Source organism: Stegostoma tigrinum, chromosome 11 (assembly GCF_030684315.1).
Source record: "Stegostoma tigrinum isolate sSteTig4 chromosome 11, sSteTig4.hap1, whole genome shotgun sequence".
NCBI lineage: Eukaryota > Metazoa > Chordata > Chondrichthyes > Orectolobiformes > Stegostomatidae > Stegostoma > Stegostoma tigrinum.
In genome coordinates this window covers 41,244,209-41,262,955 of record NC_081364.1, presented here as the reverse complement: position 1 = coordinate 41,262,955, position 18,747 = coordinate 41,244,209, and the positions used below count along the sequence as shown (strand labels likewise).

General features: G+C 37.3%; 1 protein-coding gene across 1 annotated transcript in view; it reads right to left on the bottom strand.

Moving 5' to 3' along the window:
• eif4e3 (eukaryotic translation initiation factor 4E family member 3) overlaps nucleotides 1–18,747 on the bottom strand; it is a 62,468-nt gene that overhangs the window by 18,301 nt on the left and 25,420 nt on the right. The window contains exons 3-4 of the mRNA XM_048547777.2: nucleotides 5,490–5,584; nucleotides 5,324–5,384 (exon numbers count right to left, since the gene is read on the bottom strand). Coding sequence (XP_048403734.2) covers nucleotides 5,324–5,384; nucleotides 5,490–5,584 — 156 coding nt within the window. The remainder of the gene's footprint in view (nucleotides 1–5,323; nucleotides 5,385–5,489; nucleotides 5,585–18,747) is intronic.

The following is an 18,747-nucleotide window of genomic DNA, read 5'->3' as shown; positions in this document are numbered from 1 at the left end:
TCTCTATTATTGACTAGCTAACACAGAAATACCGGGACAGATAGATACTGTGTTCTCATATTTACAGCAAGGACAAAGAAGGATCTAGTAAGACTACACATTAAGTGTAAGGTTATGTATAGAAAGCCATCTGGATGTACTACATTAGCTAGGAATGATGTGGATGCAGCAGGGTCAGGACCAATAAAACAGCAGTCTTATCAGTTGAGCCTAAAAATCCAGTTTGGGTAGAAATAGATTCAATATATGCTGGAAAACCACTCGACTGAACCCAGTCAAAGCAACTGGAGTTCAGTCGGGTGGTGTTAGTTCCTAAACAAGATGGACCAACAAGTTTTTGTATAGACTACAGAAGGCAAACACGGTGACAAAGACACATGCAGACCCAATTCAATGGTTAGAACGCCATATTGATAGGGTTGGCAGTGCCTCATACCTTTCCAACATTGGCCTATTGAAGGAGTACTGGCATATTCCAAATTTCTAGGAAGAAAGAAATATCTGCTTTGTCAGACCAAACGTGTTATACCAATTTTAAGTGATGTCATTTGTGTTAAAGAACACCTCAGTGACACTGATAAATTGTCATAGTTTATTGTAATACATGGGAACAGCATGTGAGATCAGTAGGAGTTCTGATTCAGCAATGAAAATTGGCTGGCCTAAGTAATAAATTTAGCCAATAGACAATTGCTGAACAAGAGTAACTTAGCTCGGACGTATCATAAAATAATAACAATGCTGCCAAGTTCAGCCCAAATAAAGACTCTGATAGAAATCGCTATTCCTAAAGCTAAATGAGAAATCATGAGATTTTCAGGAACATGTATATTTTACTGGAAATTTGTCAGTATATTTCAGCATGATAGCTGTACCTTTAACGTATTTGTTACAGAAATAAGCAAAAGTGCAGCAATCAGCAGAATGCCAGATGGGGAGGTGATGGTATGATTGTTGAATTATTAATCTAAAGATCCAAATAACTTTCTGGGGACCAAGGTTCAATTTGTGAAATGGTAGATGGTAGAATTTGAAGCCAATTAAAAAAAACTGGAATTAAGAATCTAATGACGACCATAAAAGCATTTTCAATTGTTGGAAGAACCTATTTGCTTCACTAAGCGTCACTCTGAGAGGAAACTGTCATACTTCCCTGGTCTGGCCTATGTGTGACACCAGATTCATAGCAATGGGGATGATACTTTAACTGCCCTCTGAGTAATTAGGGATGGACAATAAATGCTGGCCTAGCAAGTGATACACATAATCCTATGAATGTTTTTTTAAAAAGCAGCCTGAGAGGAGCTTCAGATGTCGATGTAATCTTATTCCAGGATAAGGAGCTAGGGATAATTGGGCAATTCTCTAATAAACCAAACCAATTTCAGAAACAGTACACAACATATAGAGAGATACTTTGGGATTATTATTACTTGAAGTCTATGTTTGACAACAGTAACAAGAAAACTAATTTACACTGATCGTAATCCACTGGCCTTTTTTTGTAAAGTTCAGAACTCAAAAATCAAGACTATTTGAGTGGATCTCATTTCAAACATATGATATGAAGCTTATCCGCATTACTGGAAAAGATAACACACTTGGAAATGCATTGCCTCAAGCGTAAAATGTTGTGATAAACTAAAGGCTTAAGAAATTATAAGGTTGCATAAGGATGAAGGAAGGATAAATGGATGCAAGAGTTGTAAGCTGCTCTTTGTGCATCCCTTATTTTGTGATGACACACTCCTGCTCAATGAGGTTGGGGCGTGGTTGTGAAAGCAGGAAACTACAGGCCAGTTGCATTTCCTAATGACAGATGTTAGTGTAACAGTCCGTTATTAAGGAAGAAATAGCAGGACATTTAGAAATCTTATTGTAATCAAATAAACCAATACAGCTTTGTAAAAGGGAAGCCCATGTTTGACAAATTTAGTTTCGAGTACTTTCAGCATATAACAAGCAGTGTTCATAAAGGGGAATTGGTAGATAGAGTATATTTGCATTCCCAGAAAGCATTTGCTTAGGTACCACACAAAAAGGTTATTACATGATCAGAACTGTTGCGGTGTAGATGGAGGCCATTCAGCCTCCTTTGGTGCATGCACTGTCTCTTCAAATGAGCATCATTACCTAGTGCCAGTCTTTTGCCTTTTCCCCTCCAAAGCCCTTGCACATTATTTCTATTCTAACTAATTATCTAATGCTCTCTTGAATGCTCAACTGAAACTGCCTCCATCACATTTTTAGACAGTGAACTCTCTATCTTATATACTTACTGTATGCAAAAGGTTTTCCTCACATCATCCTTGTTTCTTTGGCACATCACTTTAAATCATTGTCCTTTTCATGAACAGGAACAGCTTTACCTTATCTAATCTATATAGTCCACCCCTGGTTTTGAAAACCTCTATCAAATTTCTCAGTATTCTCTCCAAGAAGAACAGTTCCAATTTCTTTAATCTATCTTCATAACTGAACTTCTTCATTCACAGAGCCATTCTTGTAAATTGCGTGTGAACTGTCTCCAATGCATTCATACCTTTTCTATAATATGGCATGGGGACAATACATTCGTAATCACACAAGCCAAACAGAGACCTGCCAGGGAATTCCCGGAGGCCTGGTATTCTCACCGGGCTTCCGTCAACAAAAACATTGAATTAGATTCTGTGTACAACCCACTGAGAAACAGAACCGGAAGTGGTACCAAACACCCCAGCAAACTGAGGCATATAAATAACTAGTGGGACAGAATACCGATGCCTCACCGGAGGCACACTGACAATGTTACCTTGCAGGGTGACAAAACATTCGTAACCAAACCCGCTGGTTCGACGAGCCTGTCTGCAACCTCATCCACAACCCAAGCTACAAATCTTCTTGAAAATTTTATAGCATAAACAATTGTCCATAATACTTCAGCTCAGGTCTAACAAGTATCTTGAAGTTCAAGATCACTTCCTTGCTTTTTGTACTCTATGCTCCCATTAGTAAAGCAGAGGACACAGTATACTTTAACTGGTTCTCAGCTAGTAGGAACTGCAGATGCTGGAGAATCTGAGATAGTCAGGTGTCGAGCTAGATGAACACAGCAGGCTGAGCAGCATCAGAGGAGTAGGAAAGCAGGAGCAGAAATTTCTGAAAGAGGGTCTTGCCCAAATCGTCAGCTTTCGTGCTCCTCTGATGCTGCTTGGCCTGCTGCATTCATCCAGCTCTACACCTTGTTATTTCATACTTTATTAGCTGCTCTTTTCACCTGTCATGTCATCTTTCGATCATCTATGCACACATATACCTAGGTCCCTCTACTCCTGTAACCCCTTTAAGACGGCAGCCTTTATCTTATCTTGTCTCTCAACGTTCTTTGTCAATGTCCTCTGGAAGATTCACACTGTCCTCCACACAATTTACAAGCCTTTCAGATACAATGAAGAATTCTTACAAGACAGGAACTCAGATTTAGTGGCAACTTATTAGCATGGATCAGTTAACACACAGAAGAAAGAATTGAGAGTAATGGATCTTTTTCAGGTTGAAAAGGTAACTAATTGGCTTGGAGTTGGGGACAGAATGTAATGCACCCAAATTTTGTTGATACAAAAACATAGATAGGAGGGATGTTGAGATGAGGGCATAAGGAATCTGCAAAAGGATGTAGGTAGGTTGAATGAGTGGTAAAATCTTGGCAGATGGGGTTCAATGTATGAAATATGAGGTCATGTACTGGAAGGAAGAATCAAAAGGCAGACTATTAATCAAATGGACAGACATGCCTTAAGGGTTGACTTATCAAGAATGGCGAAACAGATTTGACCTTATTCATTAGACTTAGAAGAATAAGGCGTGATCCTAATAGAACATAAAAGATTCTGAAGGGGTTGACATGGTAGATATTGAGAAGAAGATTCCACTAGTAGGGGAATCTTGAAGTAGGGGACACAGTTAAAGAATAAGGGAACACTGATTTACAACTGAGGGGCAAAGAGATTTCTTTTCCCAGAGGGCAGTAAACATCTGGTTTTCGCCACCATTAGCGGTGTGGACGTTAGATCATTGGATGTATTTAAAAAAAATAGGTGGACAGATGTTCAAAACGAAGGAGTTGAGGGCTATGATGAGTTCGCATGAAACAAACCCTGTGGCCGAGGACGCATCAGCCATGATCTTGTTGAATGGCACGTCAGGCTTTACAGGCTGAATGGCCTACTCCTGCTCCAATTTCTAATTTTCTTATGTTCTTTGCAGATAATGAATACTTTTGAAATATTGATAAATTTGTAAGTAGGATCTGTGCAGCCAATTTGTGTACAGCAAGGTGCCACAGCCAGGAGCATGATGTTAATCAGATAATCTGATTCAAGATTCCTGATGAAGGGACTTGACTTGAAACGTCGACTCTCCTGCTCTTCTGATACTGCCTGACCTGCTGTGTTCCTCCAGCTCCACACTGTATTGAATCTGATTCAAGATTCTGGCTGCAGGATAATTATTAGCCATGGCACTGAGGTGAACCCTCTGCTCTTCTTCAAAACATCTCCAGAGTATCTTTTACCTCTGCCAAAGAGGGAAGACAAGCTGCATTTAAATGCCTAGATTGATAATATAGAGTTTCTACACAACTTGTCACTACATAGTTATACCCTTTGGCAGGTGGAAGCATTGACTTGCCTTGTTTATATTCCACTGGCTTAGCCAGTCCTGCAGAAAGATCTGAATGCAATCTATTTTAAATTTGCCTAATCTCTATCCAGAAAGGATAACCCCTAATTTTAAAATGGTGCTCTCCTGGACTTCCCCACCAGATGAAAATCATTTGCACGTCCACCTTGTTAAGACCATTCATGATCTTGTATACTTCAGTTAAGTAACACTTTACAACTTCTAAACTCTGGTGGAAACAAGCCCAGTTTGTTCTCTGAAGAACCTCCAATGTATTCACAGTCTCCTTTAACTAAAATACATCTGCATAACATGCTCCAACCACTTGTCCTCTAATTTATTTTTAAAATCATGAGTTTAGACTTGGTCTTCATTTCATGCTTATAATTCAATGCACAATCAACTTGATTTCCATAAACTTTAAATTTCTATACTTATCACCTTTGGTCAAAACACTGACATTCACTAGGATATAATAATGATGCAAAAAATTCAATTCAATCTAAATCAGGAAAGCGGTTGAAGTTACTGACTATATTGGAGTTTCTGAAGTATTTCTCATAATTCCGTCACTATCTTGCACATTTAAAACACACAAAAGCAGATTATTTCCAAGTATGGCCAATAACATACATAATTTATTGTTTTTAAAAATACTTACAGTATGTTCTTTTGAGATTTTCATTTTCCACAATCCTCCTTTGGCATTACTCTCATCTTCCCTATGGAAACCAGTAAATGCAAATTCAAAGTAGTGAGAAGGTGTATGCAATCTGTTCAGAACTCTGCTCTCCTTTAGAGGTCTGATATTACCCCTAGTTACTTACCACAACGGTCGCCTCTCTCCTCTCATTAGGTGGTAGCTACAACGGAGGGGCAGGCTGGTCACTGCAGGAATATTGTTGTAGACACTCCAAAAACTCTAGTGGGAGAATGGGAAACACAACTAAGTTAAAATATAATGTTCACACAGGAAAAGCATAGAATTTGAATGGTAAATAACCTATAACCCTAAATGCTTGTCAGCATTTATACAAAATGAATTCACTTAATTCTGAATAACATTTTATTCAAACATTAAAAAAAGTAATAATACCATACTATAAACACTTTGATTCATTATTTAGATGAAGATGAAACTCCATATTCTTTAGGTAAAACATGGACATAGCAGGTCTGGGAGAATCTATACTTGCAACTGTTTACAAACATTAGTCATGCTGCACTTAATCTTTGCATTCTCAGCGGACTGCCTCATCAACAGCTAAACAGAATTGATATCTGAAAATTGTGTGCAAAGTCTGCAAGATTACTTTTATACCTGTATACATATTCACTTTGTACATAATTGATATTAATTTTTAGTGCACTTATGAGCAAGAGCATGGAGTACTGGGCACAGGCTAAGGGAAGACTGCCTGTCAATTAACTGAAGAAAACTTAAGAAAGATTTAGAAATGTCTATAAGTGAGAAGACAATTTGTTGAAAAACCACTATTAAAATTGCACTGGTACAAGACTTAATGCAACATGTGCCATGATGTCAGAAAGCAGAATAGAAGTCTCAACATGTTGACTTCTTGACTGCAAAAGATGGAGAAGAGGATCAATAATTTCTTCCAATTTCTCTTCTCTCCCCCCATTGGGTTAACTGGTGTCAAGGCATCTAATCAGAAGTTCTATGGGCAGCGAACACTTCTAGTCTTAGTTTATTACTAATCTCATTTTACTGGAACTTAAGCAAGTGAAAAATTGTTTTATACAAAAAAAATCTGGTTCATTAGGTTATGAGCACTTCCTAGCCATACAATTACACTAATGGATTCTCTTAGCTCCTAAAATTATTGAGGTCAGAAGTCACACGACACTAGGTTAGAGTCCAACAGGTTTATTTGAAGTTCTGAGGAAGGGTCACCAACTAAGAAACATTAACTGACTTTTTCTTCACAGATGCTGCCAGACCTGCTGAGTGGTTCCACCTTATTTATAATTTTTTGGGTGATCATATTCCCATCCAAGATACTGAAGGTCTCAAACACTTCTGGGATTAGTGAATGTAGACCAAAGTTCTGGTTTTGAATTCCAAGCTTACATCCAGCAATTTGGCTGGCATCAATGGCCTCAAAATCTTGTGTTTGCAAAGGCAAATAAAAGTTCAGTCAATGCTACAGTTTTTAAATGACCACCTTCCAAAAAGTCTAATGATGTTAGCTTTGAGCCGACAGCGATCAGGCTAGACAGTAATGCTTCCTACATTTTGAGCCCAATGTAGCATGGTAATTTGACAGAGTTAGTGCAAAAATGCGCCCACCCACACAACTTTGTCAGTAGCTTTGCAAGAGGAGGGAAGAAAGATTACGGAAAACAATTTCTAACTTATGACTTAAGGATGGTAATACTTAGTATCTTATTATTGCATCATCTTCAGTTCTGTCAACCACAAGTTGCACTATAGGCAATGCAATAATAAATTCTTGGAACAAAGAATATATTTTTACAAATACTCTTTATACAATTTCTGGATTGAGTGCAATTAAGTTACATAATAAAAATTAATATCTGTAAAGATGAGGCTTGGCAGCAAGAGGGGTTTGTTATGGAATTGCTGGAAACCACAATAAAACAAAGTGATCTCTACAGAAGTAAAACGTAGATACAGAAAAACTACACATGCTGGAGATATATAAAATTTTTAGGGTCAAGTAACACATAACCAGCAATGAATATATGCTTAGAAAGCCTGTGAGTAATGAACATGATGCTCAATCAAGACAAAACAAAATAAGACCATAAGACATTAAGTCTGTTGATTGTATCTAGCTCGAAATTACCACAATCACCTTTCTTTATCCCTAAACTGTCCCAAATCAGAGTGCCTGCCCAACATCTAGTACTGGTTCAACAGAAATTTCATCGAACTAAATGAGGCAGACCGAAGCCATTGTCTTCCAACACAACTAAACTATGTTCCATGGCCACTATTTCAATCCATCCTCCTAGGAAATATCTGAAACTGAACAAATCTATTCCTGAACTCAGATTTTGAAGGACACCCTCATAAGAAAGGGATACGACGCTCAATTCATCGACTGCCAGTTACGACATGCCAAAGAGAAAAACTGCAATGACCTCCTCAGAGGACAGACACAGGTTACGACTAAAAGAGCACTCTTCATTGTCCAGTACTTCCCTGGAGTGGACAGATGACGCTATCTTCTTTGCAGTCTTCAACTTGTCATTGATGATGAAGAGCATCTCCCAAAGATCATCCCTACACTTCCACTTCTCACCTTTAAACAACAGCCAAATCTTAAAGAGGCCAGTGTTCGCAGTAAACTACCCAGCCTTCAGGACAATATCAACCACAACACCATACAACCCTGCCACAGCAACCTCTGCAAGACGAGTCAAATTATCGACATGGATACTACTATCACACATGGGATCACCACCCACCATGTACACAGCAAATATCTCATGTGACTTGGCCAACATTATTGACTTCACATGCTGCAGACAAGGCACGGCATATGCAGACCATGCAGCCGCTAAGACAACGGATGAATGGACACTGTGCAACAAGTCGCTGGACAGGAATGTTCCTTCCTAGTTGGGGAATACTTCAGCAGTCAAGGACTTTCTGCCTCCGATCTTCAGGTAAGCATCCTCTAAGGTAGTCTTTGAGATACACAACAATGCAGAATGACTGAGCAGAAGCTAATAGCCAAGATGTGTACCCACGACGATGGCCTCAACCATGACCTTGGGTTTATGTATCATTACAGGTGATCCACCTCACTGTTCTGCATCTGTAAAATTGTCCTTACTGTCCTGTTTGGACATCAATCACCTGGATAAATTGTTATAATCTCTGCACCTTTACTAGTTTTTACAGATTTGGATTACTTATTACTTTGGTTATACACTTAGCATACAACTCTTAGACCTAGCATATTATTCCAGTCATTTGGTTTGTTTCCAGCACCACTTTATTTGTAATTTTTTTGTAATTATCTATCTGCCTCATTTAATCGGATTATAGGTCATCCCTTCACATGTTTTTCAGCTGGTGACACTTTACTCACACCATCTGAGATATCTGCACTCCTCTAATATTGGCCTCTTGACCCTTCCTGATTTTAATCATTTCTCCCTTGGTGGACATACCTTTAGCTTCCAAAACCTTAACTTTAAAACTATGCTGCTTCAACACTCCTGCCTCTCTTTCCTCTTTTAACGAAGTCAGCAAAACCAATCACCTTGAGAAAGCATTTGGTAATGTGCTGTCACATCACTTTCTGTTGGGTTCTGTGCCAAATTTTGGCACTATTATTGCAGAGTGCCTTAGAGCATTTACTATGATTAAAGGAGTTATATAAAATTTCATACCATTGCTGTTAACATATTCTTCACACATGAAACAACTGCCCATCAGTTGCAGAACAGATTTTAAAACGTAAAACTGTGATTAATCAGCATAGTTTGAGCAAAGACATGGTAAAGAATTTTAATGGATGGATACAACTTTTCCTATAAAAATGGTACAAAGAAAAATCACAGGGATTGGACAATATTCATTTTATTGCATCAAGATTTCACAGATAAATTGTGTACATTTTATAGGTGATCTGTTAAACTTTACAGCAATATTAACAGTTTTTTAAATAAACTGCCACAAAATTTCCACATTAATTCATATATCTAAAGGTCTACATAATTGGGGAAAATAATCTTAAATCACAATCTAATTTAAATTTTTACTTTAAAATAAGTGTAGTTTTATTAGATTTCTAAATCACAAATCAGCTAATGGATTAAAAATCAGATGTATTTTCATTCTATGCAAGTAAAAATATCGGTTTACAAATGCCCCATTTACTCAAATTAGAAAGTCTAGAAAAAAATGTTTGATATTACAACTTTAACTGCATGCACGTAGGTAAACTTTAAAGATACAAATAAGGTAATAAGAAGTATATGATTAGGTTTACACTTCAGTGATACAACACACTTAGTCAAACCTAGTGTCCCTAGAAACAACACTTAAGTTACCTCCAGCAACAACCGGAGTTTCTTTTACTTCAAAGCTATTGACATCTTTACGACATGTGTGTCCAACAGATGGAGACAGTCAAACCAGCAAAAAAACTTGTAAAGACATAAAAGATTAGTCAAACCATATTCCACTTTAAATTCACAAGTTTAGTACTGTCAAAAAACTGTGCAGCCTAGTCATGAAAATAGATGATTGTGAACCCGTATAGATTTAGGCTTACACATTTAAAAACTGACAAATGTGGCACTTTGCTATAATACCTAGTGGAAATTCCAGTTTATTCCATGTAAAGTCTCTTAAAAAAGGGACAATATACACTATCAGGTAAAAAGCTATTTTTGAAAGATTGAAGCATAGAAAAGGACATTGAAGTTTTTTTTAAACTTAAAACAGAAAATGTGAAATATAGATTAGACAGTTTAGTCAATAAATTAAATGGGCAAATGATTGGGATGAAGGTGGTTCATGAAAACTAAGAGGGGTAGAGAGTTCAGTTACAGAAAATAATTAGATGTTAATGATTTGGGACAATATACTATATAGTTTATTCACACAGCAGCAGTTTGATTTGCATCAATTCCAGACAATTTTAGACATTTTTCATTTTCTAGATCTCGTGTATCAAAGTCTCAGCATATCAGATCAGTATTGTTGAATAGTTCCCTTGTTTATGGTTTCTTGAGCACCTTTGCATTAATAATTGGCCAACTAAAAAAAAACATTTCAGGCATTTGTGGTATACTTTACTTCAGCATTTAAAATCATTGTTTGAAGATTCACAGATTAAAACGTTTTGTACCTCAACCGTCTAAACAACAAAATTTGATCACACATATTGACATGTTAGGAAGCTACATACAACCTAGAATTTAATATACATGCAGCTCATTTAACTTTAATCTCCAAATTAATGGTTATATGCTAGTTTTAGGGTTTCTGCAACAGTTTCTATGGGATGCCTAAGAACAGAAACAACACTGTGGAAACAGATTTAGTACTGTCAGATGATCATTTTTCTTTTAGAACAGCCTGGATACCTAAACATTTTAAAAGCCATTTAAACAAAGTACTAATTGTATCATAGTTTCCATGTCAATTGATAATTTATTTTAAAACAAACAGCACTAAATGTGAAAAACTACATGATAAAGCTCTCTATGAAGTACCCTCAAGTTAATGTCATATTATAAACAATACTATGTTTAAACGTATATTCATTTTTTTTAATCCATTCATGGGTTGAGGGCATCCCGGCTCGTTTTGCCGGATAGAAATTCTCTAACACTCCTCCTAACAGCACTGTGGGTGTAACAATATCAGATGGACTGCAACAGTTCAAGAAGGCTCATTAACCTTTAAGTTTAATTACAATTGAGCAACAAATGCTGGTCTCATTTGCCATGCTCACATCCTAGCAATGAGTAAAACTATGATCAGGATACAAAAGGCGAGAATAATAAAGTTGAAGCATGTGCCCTTTTCATAGCCTGAGGCCTCATCTGTCTCTACCTGGACAATTCTTCTCCAAGATGGTGGAAAGAAAAGGCTTTATTCATTAGCTCTGCTCTTTTAATTGCCATTATTATTACTCATTCATTTAAATTATCAATTTATTACTTCTGACTTTTTTAAAAAAAATCACTTTTACTTTATGCTAAATCACATCTTTGAAAGAGAAAATAATTGAAATATGAAGGGTTGAATAAATCTGGTATTACCTATCAAAAAATATTCAAAAATCTTTTCAGAGTGAGAATGCATATACAAATCCACCAGCAAACACAGAATAACTAAAGTGTTAATGAAAATAACTTAAAATAATAAGACAGTGTGTTGAAGGCATTCTTACAATGATTATTTATACTTTGGACAACAGTCAGAGTCAGAATCATCGCTGCATCACCTAGCAGTAGTTCTAAGCTGTCAGATATTTTTACCATTACATATTATTTTCCATATTAGTCAGCCAGTCTCCGTTCTCAAAATCAGGGAACAGGTACAATGGCGTGAACTTAGTTATACACTAGAAAGCCCAAATGATGACAAAGAGATAGATCATGTAACATAGGTTAAAAGGGTGCCTTCAGGATGAGGGGTGTTTATCTATCTTGTCAAATGTCTTTTTTCCCCACATTATTAGAGATCTAAATAGCAGTAAATGCAACAACTTTTTTTTCAAACTACAAATACGACTCCTGTTAGACCTGTACATAGAAGTTTGGTCCTTACAATTATATTTACTTTATAGTTTGAAATCTGAAACTTCAGGCAGGTTGCCCCTGACTTTTATTGACAGCAATAATCTTAAATGACTAATGGCACTGAAATTGAAGGACTAGGATGGCAGCACATACTCTGGTTACCAATGTGGCAAGCTACTTATCTCGCTGGTTTATCATTTCTTGATTCAACCTCAGAGCTAGAGACTACATTGGGCTCATAAATTACTCTATTATAAATTGTGTTGCTTCTGCCAGCTCATGGCAATTAAGCAAGAAACATTTGCTGTTGGAGGCACCATGAATGTACTTTTAGCTGCTTTTACTCCTCTGTTGCATTTCACAGCAAATTTAGAAAGACATCTACCAGCAAATGTAAGGGTGGCACAGAGGGTCCAGCGATGAAGAATATAAAAGGTTAACTTTGTCTTGAGTAATTAAGTACATCAACTGTGTTTGGACTGAGATGAAACACAATCAACCATTATACGGTCAGTATATTTTAATAATCCATTTCACAACACCCTTCCCCTCAGACAATCAAAATCCAATGCTTCCTTGCCTCCAAAGTGAAAGCTTGCACACTTTTGAGAAATGCCTCTGGACATACACCGGCATACATATGAAATGTTAAAATAACAGATCTGTTATTAACTGGAAAATGTCCCAAATCTAAACAAACAAATTCCATTCAGGGTTTTTTTATGCAATAATCTCAGAATGCAGGAAGAAGCAAATGAAACATGTAATTAAATCCACTGTGCTCTTGAGCTTCTGTAAACTTAAATTTAAATACAATTGTCATGTAGGTCCATCTGTCTATACTTTACAGTAGTGGAACAGGAAATGCCAACATACTGTGAAAAACAAAGGCTGATTTTACAACACTTTAATATTCATTGAGGCATGAAAGTCTGAAATTCATAGGACTTGTAAAACGCACATTTCAGCACAACCTATGTAATATAGATGATCAGTAGCAAGGAGACACTCAGTGCTTGGTAACTGAACAGATGGTCAACATGTGATACGATAAAACAGAACTTCAATGCAAATATCTACTGTCTTAAAACACTCAATCTGGAACTTTTCATACATTGTTTTGGTATTCAAATATTAAATATTTTTATGCTAAGAGATTAAACAAAAACACTGAAGAGTTACTGAAGCATTTTTCTGAAGAAGGGTCTAGACCCGAAACATCATTTCCCACTCCTCTGATGCTGCTTGGCCATCAGTGTTCAGCCAGCTCTATGCTGTGCTGTCTACTGAAGAATTAATATTCCTTTTCGCAGAGCCATCTGTAAACCACTGATGAAATCTCATAATTGTTATGATTCATAAGAATCAATATACTAGTCTTAAACTTGGGAGCAAAATGTATTACAATGCTTGAGCAGATCTTTTCAAGGGACAAAATCTACTTGTTTTGCGCAAGTTATTATGGGCACATTGCCTTGCAAGCCTCCAGATCGAGTCAATTTTGGAACTGCATAGATAGAGAATGAAGCAGCATTGTTCTGCTGTACCATCCTTACTATCCTGAGACCAGCAGTGTGAATCAAAAGTTAGAAGACAGACAGACTTCAAAATAATCTTGGAACAAATTACTGCAGATGCTGGAATCTGCACTGAAAACAAAAAATACTGGAAATCTCAAAAGGGTCAGGCAGCATCCATGGAGAGACAGCAAACTAGCGTTTTTGAGTCTAGGCGACTCTTCAGAGCTTAGCTGGGTCTCAATTATTCAGCTCTATTAATAAAGTTGTATTTAACAGAAATACATTTCAACTTAAATCCCATTCCTAAAATAGTTTTGAGTGGTTTCTTCCATTTATTCTCATTTACCAATCTCAAAAGTAGCAATAACTACCGGACAACTTGGGGAGCTTTTTCATGTGCCAAGCTAAAATATGATTACAGGCGGTCCCCGGGTTGAGACCGGTTCAGTTCTTGACTCTGTTCACAACTCAACCTGTACACAATTTGAAATACAATAAAGGACAATATAAAACAGCCATTTGTAAGTACAGGAAACATTTGTACATTGGATCTTTAAAAATTACACCCTTGAATGGAATCGCGCTCATGAGTATGGGCATTCCCAAGTTGGACATGATGCCCAAATATTCCCAGTTTATTGCGAACATTGCGGTCTAATCAGTGGTTCTTCTCATACAAAGAAACTTTGCTTTCCACTGAGTGCCTGTGGAATCAGGACGAGAGAAGGAACCTCAGCCAGTACTTTTTCTCTCCTAGCCCGAGATCGCAAGGTAATTTGTGCCTCCCCATTGTTGTCTCAGCTAGAAAACGCAAAAATCTGCATATTGCTTTGTGAACCCATAATGACACATGCCGGAGTCTAGATCACACTGTTTTGTAGAAACCTAGATATGCAGCAGATGGCTCAAAGCTACGCGTGGTACCTTATTCTATCAAAGTGGATGTCACCAATTATAACTGATCAATTAATGTGCAGGTTCACAAAGACTTCCAAATATTTTGTTATAAGTGCAGCTTCCTCCATTAGACAGACAATAAGCAGATGTCCACTTTTTGATACTTGTCAGTTATCAACACTTTTTATTTATCAGAAATCAAATAACAAAACACCAGCGGATTACTGATACTACATTACTCAGATGCCAGATCTGCCATCAGTCACATTTTTAAGCAACTAACTGGTTGTTAGGAAGCAAATCTTTAAGAAATTTCATTTTCATATAGTCAACTTTATTAAGCCATTAAAATAAATAATGCTATAGGAACATCTTGCAAAAAATCCCCAGGTGTCCAATAGGATGACGTAATCACAAATTAACTAACCTGTTAAAGTTTTCAATGCATCGTGCATCAAACATTCAATATTCAAAAACATTGCCATAAATCTCAAGACGTGCTTTGCAATCAAAATCACACTCATCGGAATAATATCAGTGCTAATAAACTAATTATAATAAACCATTTTATCAGACTGGAAGTTCTATTTTGCATCTATTTGTTAAAGCATACACAGCAAATTTACAGCTAGTTGAATGGAATAGGTGAGTTAGCTGATAATGCAGAAGGAAAAGAAAGGAGTGGATTAGAAACTTGGCTGTGCAGCCTGCCAGTTTCTTGGCAGTTACTCTCCTGAGCCCCAACCTAACCCCATACATTTCCCAAAGAGAGGTGCTCTGACACAAGTGATAATCTATTACTCTCAAATAAAGCCCTCTTACCACATGAACTCCATTATAATGAGTCCCAGGACTAAATAACAGAAGGGCCCCAAGCACCAGGCGTGAGGAACTCGGACTAGATTTCTGGGACTAAATCTAAATCTGGGCTGAATCTTCAGGTACTACCAACTTGGCGATGGAGCAAGCAACTTATTTCCCATAATCCATGGATGCTGAATATTGGTTCAGTGGTAACGTTCTCCTTTGGGATCAGAAGGTTGATCTTCAAATTCCATCTAGATACCCAAGTACATAATCTGTGCTAAGAATACAGTACAAATGGAATACTGTACTTCATGGTTGACTTTTGGACAAAATATTGAAGTTACATTGCTACCCGCCCTCTTACATGCTTGTAAAAGAACACAGGGCACTATTCAGAGCAGAGCAAAGGGGTTCAATTTGATTTCTCAGCCATCATTTATCCCTCAACCTTGATGTATGAAAAGTGGCTACCATGTTTCCGAAGAGAGGTGACAGGAACTGCAGATGCTGGAGAATCCAAGATAACAAAGTGTGAAGCTGGATGAAGTACTTGTTATGACTGTGTTTCTTTACCCACAACAGGATGGGTTAGGAGGCTTCATGCTTTAGTTTGCATGTTTCAAAAAGAGAGTCAGGAAGTAAGTAAAGGAAAATGCAGGCACAAAACCATAAATAAATTCTCATATTATTGTTGCGCTAATCTTAAAAGAATTCTCTCACTGGAGTATTGTGCAGTCGGAAAAACCATGAAATCAAAGTAATCCTAATGATGGGGGATGGTGACATCCCTGAATGTGAAATCTTACGGATCAAGTCTCAAGTATGTTCGGACAGTTGGAGCCACGCTTATGGGTAGATTTGATTTTTATTTACATCATACAAAATACTATTTTTAGGGGTGCATCACGAGTGATGTAACTTGAAAACTTCCCCTTGTTGAAATGTGATGGCAAAAATTTCATTTTGAAGTAATGTAACGAAAAACTGCAATAGTAGAAAAATATTCTGTGCATTATCATCAATAAATTACAAAAGTAGAGCAGAAGACAGAAAATCATTAAGAATAAACTCAGCATGATAATGCTGGTAGACTATTACATGGTGATGCAACATCTTTACCTCACGGAACGTTGGCACAAGGTGTGTCCAGAACGGATCACTGCTAGTGATCAGGAAGAACAACTTAGCTGAGAGTTACCGAGGTCGAGTGAAAAACCCTAACTGTTGGTGTGTTCACATCAGCTAACTCTGCACAGAGCAGTAATGAAAGCTGGCATTTCTGTTTCCATAATTTAACATGCACATTTTAAAATGTGAGCTACTAGAGAAGTTCGTAGAGATAATGGGAACTGCAGATGCTGGAGAATCCGAGATAACAAAGTGTGGAGCTGGATGAACACAGCAGGCCAAGCAGCATCTGTGCTCCTAAGATGCTGCTTGGCCTGCTGTGTTCATCCAGCTCCACACTTTGTTATCTCAAAATACAGAAGTTCATATTTTTGTTTTAAGAAAAAGCTTCACAGGTACTAGAAGAACATGAGTATTTTGATCATCTTTCCATTTTCTGTGTGAAGTCTATTGTGAATTTATTTTTATGCAGATTTTGTTCTAACATTAAAACAAAAGTTTACTAAGCAAAGGAAATTAAGACAAATCATAAATCTATTTACTTACAACACAAATTCCAAGCATTTTAAACACAGTAAAAGAACAGTCCTGGTTCAGAAATTTCTAACAGAAACTTCGTGGTGCAACAGTCTACTTTGCTAGGTCATAAAATCCTAAAGTAAACAAAAACCCATTAGGCTGCCAAAGTAGCCCTCAAGCTGTGTTAAAAGAAATCACCACAACTGTTTTAAAATAAATACTCACAAAGCTAATTATTAACTTAAGACACAAAACACCCGTGTTGCTTACAAGTAATTCAAAATCCAAACTTAAGATAAGTATTTATATATATCAGACAGTTAATATCACAAAATACAAATCCTGGATTAGACCACATGTGAAGCACGATGCAAAGACCGGGACACCAGGCCCTGGGAAGAATATACTAGCTTGGAAGGGAATACAGGATAGATTGATCAGAATGGTAGCCAGTGCTACTCTGTTCCTCTCTTCTGCAGTTTACATTTAAATTGGATTTGATCCCATCCTGATGAGTTGTCAAAAGTTGAGCTCTGTGCCCGTTACAGATTAAACAATTCTGTGGTTGCTGGAGACGTACAGGTTTTCTGCAAGTACATGTAAATATACAAATACAAATCACCTGAAACTATGCCTTATTTGCTATCACACACTGCTTTATTTGCTTAAGGATTTTACATGTCATGACATAGGAATGATAGTCAAGTCTAAAACTATCAATATTATTGCTGCACATCTGTTCTGCAGGTTGAGCTCCTTTACTAAACTACGAATAATCAAATTCTTTTAGAAAATTATAAGATAGGATAATTGTAATGTATTGAATGTTACTAAATGGACGCTAAACTTTATTTTTTAGAAAAAAGAAAGAAATTGATTTCAAACTTAGTTTCAAACACACTGCCAACTACTTAGTAAAATGCCAGTGAGAGTCAGAGAAGGTGACAAAGCTACTGATTCTAATCTGTTTTCATGTCTAAAATTTCCCAGTTGCTAGATCCATCCGTTAACCTCTTCCTTGACCAAATGCACCAGATACTTGTTCAAGATTTGTTTTCCTAAGGGCTATCCGTTTAAACATCACATAATTTTAAGTTTGCTAAATTTCTTCCTGCTGCCTAGACGATACACTCCCAATACTGCTTCTGTACCATTGCATGTAGGGGCAAGCTGGAGGTATGGATCCTAATGTGACTGAGCTAATCAATTTCTAAACTACTAAGCTTAAACTAAGGAGGCCCAAACTCTCAGTACCAATTATCTGATCTTGAACAGGACATGTGTAATTTAAAACCTAGTACACACACTAAGACAGCTGTCTCATGCGAAATATGGTTACTATTTCAATAAGAGATAATGGGAGCTTTTACTATTCCAATAAGTTGGCTTGTACTGGGGAGGAAGTGGCAGAGTGTTAAAGTTACTGGACTCACAATCCAGAGGCCCAGACTTGTGTGCTGATTATAGGTTCAAATTCCATTATTGGTAATGACGACATTTGAACGCAATAAATTTGGAATTAAAAGATAGTATACTAAGTGGAACATAACTAAACCTACCACAGTATTAATCCAAGATAATAAAATGTGAGGCTGGATGAACACAGCAGGCCAAGCAGCATCTCAGGAGCACAAAAGCTGACGTTTCGGGCCTAGACCCTTCATCAGAGAGGGGGATGGGGTGAGGGTTCTGGAATAAATAGGGAGAGAGGGGGCGGCGGACCGAAGATGGAGAGAAAAGAAGATAGGTGGAGAGAGTATAGGTGGGGAGGTAGGGAGGGGATAGGTCAGTCAATGGGAGAGAGATTCCCTGAGGTTGGTCCGGAGGGAGGAGGGTAACTTCTTCAGGTTAGGCAAGCTCTTCCAAAGGAAATCCACCATCCTTGCCTCGTGCAGACTAATATTATAGCTTGAGTTCAACCATGTTTCTGTGAATCTGAAGTGTTTTCAAATGGCCT